The 9,362-nt window shown below is 34.3% G+C and overlaps 1 protein-coding gene across 1 annotated transcript; it reads left to right on the top strand.

Moving 5' to 3' along the window:
- On the top strand, positions 1-7,060 carry LOC121729063. The gene is made up of 5 exons (XM_042117451.1): positions 1-9; positions 1,920-4,030; positions 4,320-4,440; positions 5,863-6,003; positions 6,690-7,060. The coding sequence occupies exons 1-5, from the start codon at positions 1-3 to the stop codon at positions 6,888-6,890; spliced, it is 2,583 nt and encodes an 860-aa protein (XP_041973385.1). The 3' UTR covers positions 6,891-7,060.
- The last annotated feature ends 2,302 nt before the right edge of the window (positions 7,061-9,362 follow it).

Genomic DNA, 9,362 nt, shown 5'->3' with positions numbered 1-9,362 from the left:
ATGAAAGTAGTAAAGTATTCTCCTCTTCTATAATACGATCAAAGAGAAAGTCTATAAATAATTACAAAGATTTACTCCAAGTTGAACCTGCTACGCCTATTGTTACAAACAACATAAGTTTCAAATCCTGCAATTACGAACCAAAAACTGATAAATTCTACGTTCCAAAGAAGAAAAATGGCACAAAAGTTAAAACTGTAAGAGATATAAGATCAATGCTAGAAAAGGATGTTTACAGTTACTTATTAAACGACTTAGAATTGAAACAAAACTATTTAATACGAAAAATTAAGCTTGGTTGCTTAAAAGATCCAAAATTGCACATTACCGCTAAAAAATTTTTAGCAAGCGATTCCCCGATGTCCAGAACAATATGGAGAATACTTATGAATATAAATCCAGAAGGCAAGATTCATCCTACTCAATTTGTATTTTGGAATGGAAAGAACATAAAAGTAAATGGTAGTACGGGAGGAAATAATAAATTTATACACAGGTTTTATGCATCAAAGACAAAAACAATTACAGCGCAAGGAAATCGCAAGGTTTTGAAAGTAAATCAGAAGAAATCTTTATTACATAGTTCATTGCATGTCAAGTTTAAACCCGGACCATTAACGAAGAAAAAATTCTTAGCTACAACTTATCAAAAACATAATTTTCATGATCTAGAAGTTGTGACGTTACCAAAACCAGGATTAGAAGTCCAACCGACTTACGGAAAATTTATACCACCTGCTATATCGGCATTTATATACCAATCGTTTACAAATAATTCAAATGTTTTATCAGAAAATTGGGCAAATTTTGCAGTATCGGTATTAGGTACTAGTGTGAATGGCTCCCCCGTTCAGTCAAAAGAAGATTGCACCAAAACCTATGATTTAAATTATAACTGTTCTCAAAATAGATTACTAATGCAACGTGACTATGAAAAAGGTTATGGTAAAATATTTACTCGAAATGAAATAGAAACAAATCAAACAGTTTCAGAAGAACTGATAAATATTGACGTTAAGAGAGTTTTGAATGACATTTTAGTAGCTGTTGAAATTAGCTTAGAGCAAGACAAAATGTATTCCGGTGAAGACGATGTAAGAGAATCTCCTTATGAAGAAAAGCTTGTCCCAAATATTCAACCAAAGGATAATAAAGCGAAAAAAAGATATATTTGTGAATTAGATCGACTAGATGTGACAGTAATTAGAATACCAGAAAATACAGACAGCAAACCCAAAACCTGTTCAAACTCCTATTGTAACCTAGGATGTGTATGTGATTCATTATCCTGTAATTATAACATCAAAGGTCATTGTGGTCGAATTGAATGTATGTTTCGATGTACATGTGACTATTCTGGGTATCATATCGGAGAATTTCTTGAACGCAATAATTGCACCAGCTACTTGCCTGAAATCGTAAGTAAGGGAAAAACTTGTGATTTGAAATTAGCAAAGGAAGAGAAAAAGTTTCACCAAACCGTTATAGTCACAGAAGACAAAAGTATTGTCTTAAAACCTCGCAAACGGGATTGTAAGTCATCAAAAAAATATGCAAGTTTTTACGGTAACATGCCTTTAAGAAATGAAAATAGTATAGATAAAGAAATATATGTCATGGTCGATAAATTAAATTTAAAAAATATTGAGCCATTTTGTTTGGTTCATAATTTGTATAGGTGTTTCTGTGACGGTAAGTTCACTAATACCACGATAGAACCTTTGGAAGAAATAAAAAATAGTGTACAAGTGGAAACTGAATTATTTTCTTCTGACGTTGCCAAAACAGTAAACCTAGATTCTAGTATTATTAATGCAGATAAACAACAGCCAAATCAAGAACGAACAGTGAGAAGCTTAAGAATAAAAACACGTCTAGCAACGCAAACAATCCCAAGCAAGGCAATAGATTTAAGTGAGGAAATACTTGATGAGACTTGTGCGAGAACAGAACCTTATGGTGGAAGAAAGTACAGTAATGGATATTACTTAGCGACGAATGTTAAGATCAAAGAATTGGAAATGAATGACATTAAACTCCAAAATAAATTAAATGAAATAATAAACCACACTAAAACTAATAGTTTACTTAAAAATAAAGAGTGTTTAAAAGATGACAGTAAATTGATTAAAGTAAATAGGAATAAAAACCGTGCTAGCTTATTTGGAAAACCTGTTGCAATAGAAAAAAACGTAACTGAGGTTGACAGCTCAAGTGATTCTACTATTGCTGTAGCAGATACACACTCAGATATATCAAAGACTCTTCAAAATAAATTTTCTAATAAATCTAAATTAATCTCTTGGCTTGAAACAAGTTATAAGCAATATAAAAGAAAAGCTGACCTGGGCAACATTAATTTATGCTTAGGTCCGCCGCAACCTGGAAAAATGGCATTATATCCATGGGACTTTATTTTAAGTAGATATCGAGAACGTAAAAATTACTTTCTTATTACAAAAACAAAACCCTATCGTCTATTTATGACCGTTAATGAAAACAACCAGTTCTTTGCATCGAGCACTAATATAAATAATATTCCATGGTCAGAAATAGATAAATATCCTATAACTGTGAGAAATTTATTAACAAATGCGACTGATATCCGAGATAATTTTTTTATATTGTTTGGCCTAACACACTCATGGGAGCTCGTTGGTTCTGTAACAAAAATAAGTGAAAGCATTGGTAGTGCTGACGTGAACCTATCGGATTGTCAAAGTAATGAAAGTCATAATGAAGTTTTACGCTTGGAAAATATACTTAACACTGGTAAACCATCGGCGGCAACAACTGTAAATAAAGAAATATCTACCAATTATAGTCAAAAGCATAATATAGAGGAAAAAACAAATGAAAGTGGTTCAGATTCTTCGAAATGGTTTGTTATGACTATAGAAAATGACTTTAGTGAAATTCAGTTCTTCAACAAAGGTTTCTTTGTAAAGTATGAAAGTGTTATGAGGGCTATAAATGTCTCTCGAGCATCGAAAAAAACCGTTAGATTATCGTCTCAAAAATGTAACAGTCGGCAAAGTGATCCGCAATTCGGAATTTATGCAATACCGAGCGAAAATGACTTTTGTGTTTTTATTGGCCCATATGAAAAGGATGAAGAACTAGGCATAGAGACTATAAATACCACAACGGACCCAACACGGAAACGCACAAGAGGTGTTTGGATTACTACTGAAAAGATTGATAACTTAAGAGTTATCGATAATCCCTTATCTTTTATGCCAACAAACTTTAACATAAGCAATGAAATTCCTTTGCATTCCCATTTTAATACACCTAATATTAAGGGAAATGATGACATGTATTCTGACGAACAAAAAAAACGAAAGAAAGTTGTAAAGACATTAAAACCAATCCGAATTGGTAAAAGTAATGGTTTTTATCACTTGGCGTCTGATGGCTTGTTGCATCAAATAAGTCCTGAGAAGTCTCAGTTAAACACAAGTAACATTGTTGTTACGTTACAAGACCATAATGATAAATCATTTGAAAGAAGTACTTGCAACGAAAGTGAAAACAAGACGCAATCAGAGAACCATGGCATTTTCAGTAAGAAACTATTTAATAAGCCTATTGCAGAAATAGCTCCACAACAGAAAAGCACAACGACTCAAATGCCAGTAAAAAGAAAATTGGAAGGTATGTTTATACTTAACCCAGAAGAAATAAACCAAAGGTCTTTCGAAGGGAGAATTCGAACCGACCCCACCGAGGATAATCTAAATACTAGTAGCACTAATAATATAATTATTAACAATGATATAGAAAAGTTTTTAGCGAGCTCCACGATTACAGAGCCTCCAAATGAAGATATTTTTATAATTTCGGATGAAGAAGATGTTTCTGAAAGCCCTTATGACTTTAAGTATCAATACATAATTTGTAAAAATATTAAAAGTTTAGGTTGGATTCATGGAAGACGCGATTCTGAAAATCGTCTAAGTTTTGAATTCCCGGGATTTAAAGAAACGGAATTTTATCCGGAACATGAAGCATTTGAAAAAATTAATCAGTGAGTATAATTATTTATCTAGAATCACGACTTAGTATTTACATGTTAGGGCTGTTTATACGTGTCGATGTCGCTATCTACTCACACAAGTACAATGCACTACATTCACAATATAACCTCGAAATATGCACGTATGAAGCTTGTGTGCTTCTGATTGGTTACAAACACTTTGCCATGTACCTTGCGCAGAATTTGCCGACGCGTGCACACAAATACACACCCTTCTATCCATCCATCAAATTTTATAAAATCTGACACTTATAATACTTATTTTATTCTTACTTTTCAGAGTATTTTCCAGAAAAGTTTACGTACCAAAAAATATTACTTTAGAATGGTGCACAGTAGATGACCTCTCCCAAATAGAAGAAAGGCAAAAGCTTGAAAGTCATGAGCTGAATGCAGACCATGTAAGTAGAACCAATTCTTGCCTGCTTGATCATTCATTGCTCGGATTCTTATTTATTACCAGATAGATTACCGGCTTCGCCCGCGTAATTTAGGAATGTCACAGAAACCGTACATTTTTCCGCAAAAAAAGAAATCTATGTCCTTTCACGTGGTATATTCTTCATGTGCATATGTGTGCCAAATAACATAAAAATTGCTCCAGTAGTTTCTTAAGAGGAGTCCACACCGCCGTTTTTACAACAAACGCTGTCCCCTGTTTCCTCCCTGGATAATGCCGGTAGAGTTATGATTTTTTTCCTGAATATCTATGGCCACTATTAGCATGTCCCTATGTTTCTTTTTTTTTTTTTCATAATTTTATTATTAAAAAAGATAAGAAGGTCCAAAAACCAAAAAAATGGCAAGATTTTCCTCTGTGTTCAAACACCCAGAAAACAAAACTGGCTAAAATATACAAAGAAAATAAAACATAGGAACACAGCTCAAGCCTTTCTGTAATCTTTAATTAAAAAAGTACTTAAATCGGTTAAGTTTTGGAGAAGGAATCAGGGGACAACGAATCGTTGATTTTCTGCAGTTGTCTCTATCGCGTTCTGCGGTATAGGCTGAGGTAAGGGAGACAGCTATAGATATTACACGTACTTTTTTTTCATTTCTCTAGCCCCTGGTGTATCCTCTTAAGGTACAAGTTAGAACCGAGCGACACGCGACAACTGCAGACGACGTGTCGTCGCGACACTACTGGTTTCTATGTATTTCTATGAAATACCCTCCGCAGCTAACGACACGAAACTAGCGACACTTATTATTCATAGAAAAGAAATACATAGAAACTTCAAACTAGTAGTGTCGCGACGACACGTCGTCTGCAGTTGTCGCGTGCCGCTCGGTTCCAACTTGTGCCTTTAAACAGCTGTCTCCCAAGTGACATTTTAAATATTAAGGTTAGGTTACACCAGAGGCGTGGTTAAAGTTATGGTTATAGTTAGGCTAGGGCTAGATAGGCTAATTTTAACTTTCAATTTGTCAACTTCTTCTCCAAAAACTTCCAAAAACCCAAAAAATGGCAAGATTTTCCTCTGTGTTCAAACACCCAGAAAACAAAACTGGCTAAAATATACAAAAAAAATAAAGCATAGGAACACAGCTCAAGCCTTTCTTTAATCTTTAATTAAAAAAGTACTTAAATCGGTTAAGTTTTGGAAAAGGAATCAGGGGACAACGAATCGTTGCATTGATTTTCTGAAGTTGTCTCTATCGCGTTCTGCGGTATAGGCTTAAGGTAAGGGAGACACTGCTATAGATATTACACGTACTTTTTTTTCATTTCTCTAGCCCAATGTATCCTCTTAATGTTATTGCCTGATGTGAAGTGGTGAATCAAATGTCTGTTGTAACGACCATTTGAACTTTGTTTGCAGATAATGACCAAAAAAGGGCTTTGTCATAAATCAGATGTAATAAAAAATATCAAGACGCCACGAAGAAGCACGGAAACTACGGAAACTGACATTGAGAAATGTCTGTCGTCCGATTCAATTAAACCGGAATTTAATGAAATGGTTTGTACCTACCTACATTATAAAAAATATTTTAATCTGTTTTTCATACAGTGGAATACCTGTATTGCTGGACTAACTCCATTCTCCAAACTAATTTTGTAGAATTTATCGGGAAGAGATCATTGACAAAATATGCCAGCCACGATTCAAACCAATTGGGTTTAAAAAAAAACTTTCCACTTCTATACAGTGTGTAACAAAAATAAGTGATAACATTTGGTCTTTCAGCGCTGCTACTTTCACAATGAACTCACTACAAGGAACACGTACACACCCTAAAGTATTATCACTTATTTTTGTTACACCCTGTACAAACATCAAATACAAACACAATTAATGAGAAAATTGATTTATAACGAGCTTTTGCCCGCGGCTTCGCTCGCGTTAAGAAGTATTATTATATACAAACTTTCATCTCCTATTTTAACCCCTTGGCGGTAGAATCGATCAAAATCCTTTTTTAGCGGATGCCTACGTCATATCATCTACCTGCATGCCAAATTTCATACCGATCCGTCCAGTGGTTTGGGCTGTGCGTTGATAGATCACTAAAATAAAAAAAAATAAAAATTGTTTTATTTCTGAATAAATTTACCTAAAATAAATGTTTTCAGAATCATGTCAGTCAGTCATCTTTGAGTTTTATATATATGTATAGATAATATAGATAATATTCTCCTTTACAGAAAAATGCTCTTCTAAAGGAACTAGAAGAAACCAGCGCGCAGCTCGAAGACGAAAGTGATATGCTTCTGACGGAGACTCTATCGAGGAAAGAGACTTTCTTGGACACACTGGGTAGTATGAGTGAAAATGCTCGGCGTCATTTCAGCGAAAAGTTACAAGAAATGTACTCTAGTTCCGAGGAACTATCGTCTGATACGTAAATAGTTACTGCTGATATAACTCCAAGATTGGAGACTGCCTGGAAAGCTACTGGATATTGAATACAGGCGCGGTCGCAGCCTGAAATTTAGGGGGTCACGAGATTCTTGAGGCCTTTAGGCCTTCAGCGCTCACGAGGGGGCGTTATCGCCCACTTTGGGAAAGGCTGCACTAAGCGCACACATAGCTGGTACACCGTTCTAGCGTTTGGCTTACAGGAATACCTACAATATTATATTATAGATACTTACAGCTAAAAGTTTAACATCACATTTTTGGGCGTCGCGTTGTTTAAAAATGAATTAAGATGTAGGTGTAGGTAAGTATAATGATCGTATAATATTATGATGTTCATATAATATATAAATGTGCAATAATTTTACTTAGGTTTCACCTGAAGGCAAACGACATTTTCAGCAAAGAACTAGGTATCCAGATGTTTATAAATAAAACATGTTTACGTACCGTTACCTACGTAGGTATTATTTTTTTTAAGACTGAAGTGAAGGAAAATTTAAGTAACACAATTTAAATAATGTTGTGGTCTGTGATGTCTAATTTTCTGAAACTAAAAAACATTGTAAATAAAAATATTATAATGTAAGTACTCAGCATGTAGGTACTACGTAGAAGAATTATTATGTACATTTACAAGAATATAGTTTGGCGCATCGATTACATTGTCATGGAACGTACGCGGTACGTATACGCCTTGGCAGATGACACTATGTGAAGCAATTGTCAGTCAAAAAGATGCAGGCTACTATTAGACATATTATGGAAATAATAGGATAGAGTTTTACAGCTGTCTCTTAAATGGTTGGACAATGGTGGCTGCATTTTGTTTTGACGCGTGCCCACGCCTTGCAAGTTTTGATTGACCTAAACCCGTTTTATACCACACTTTTTCAGGTCTCTGTAGTTTAGCCTAAGCTACCTGTTTAGGGGAGGATTGGCCCCATGCAAAGGCGTCGATATCTGCCTTACATATTCTCTAAATCCTAGTAACTATAATATCTACTGCCCTAAATTAGAGTAAGAGCCTGTTTCACCACTTCCTGCTTAAGTGGTCGATAGCCCATTCGGCTTCACTTGACAGATGAAGTATGGAGAATCTGTCAAAAAAGTTGTGAATAGCCTATTCGGCACTTTATCAGAAAGTGGTGAAACAGGCCCTAAGGCTCCCTAAATATAGTGTGGTGTAATACCAGCTTTGTGTGAAGAAGTGGTTTTTGTGAGTACCTGCTGATTCTTTGCGCATCCAATATGATGGAAATCGGAAACTAATGTTATCACATTTTATTAATCGGTTGCCATGATTGCAATTAAAACTATTATGTATCGCGTTTATGTAAATTAACGGTATTGATTAATTAATTGTTGATAGCGTTAAGTTATTACCTAAATGTGCGAGTAAAATCACATTGATATTGTATTTTGTCATATTGTCATATTGTCATATTGTTCGTTTTAGGTATATGTTTATTCAAACCGTTATAAACAAGGTGCTGTACTTTGTCGTCGTTATTACTTCTACAAGACTACATTATAAATGAATCCTTTCAAAAGTAAATAAATAGGTGTTTAATTGTAAATAAAAATATGTGGTGTATGGCGTTCAACTGTAAAAAGTTTTAATTGTTTCAAAATTTATAACGATCTCAAACCCTTACCTCCAACAATTGTAAACCCTGGCTTCTTAGGAAATGACGTTTTTTTTTATTTAAAATGTTTGTAAAAATAATTAAAACAAGTAGCAACACCTTTAATTGAATGAAGAATAAATAGACGCTGATATATATTTTTTCTAAACGCAATCACACAATACGATTGTACTTAGATATTTTTTAGTTGATTTTAGTAATAACTGATAAGATTTTTATAATTTTTATGTGGCTTAAAAATTATTCGGCGTCTACTCTTTCTTGACAAGCTGTAGATATAGCAGATTTCCGATTTTAAAGTGAATTTTCTCTGTTGTAGTTGTTCTGTAAGCCTAGAATTCAATAATTCTAAATTGGACTGTTATCAGTGTTAGGTTCTCAGTTATAATTCGATGCGAAATATAATACCCGACGCGAGCGGTGCGATGCACACCGATAATAATTCACGATGCAGCGTTTTTAGCAAATAGCAAAGCAATAACACATAGCATGCTGTGACATCAAAATCAGCATGTTAATGAAATTAATAGAAAATAGCTTTAATTCCCATTACGCACAGAAATAGATTTTGATATAATATATCTGTGCCATTACTACAGTATTGGGCGGTATAGTCTGTCAAGAAAGTGAAGAAATTAAAAAGTGGCAACATCGTAGTGTCACCCCTCTTTTCTTAGATTAATTTGAAAGGGGTGACACTACGATGTTGCCACTTTTTAATTTCTTCAATTTCTTGACAGACTGTAGTTACAAAATGCTGTGTATGATAGAAGATTACTTAGGTATTGTAAGATTACTTTTTGTATGCTT

The sequence above is a fragment of the Aricia agestis genome, chromosome 7, assembly GCF_905147365.1.
Source record: "Aricia agestis chromosome 7, ilAriAges1.1, whole genome shotgun sequence".
Classification (NCBI taxonomy): Eukaryota; Metazoa; Arthropoda; class Insecta; order Lepidoptera; family Lycaenidae; genus Aricia; species Aricia agestis.
Note: the sequence above shows the minus strand (reverse complement) of the source record. Positions and strands in the feature narration are given on the sequence as shown.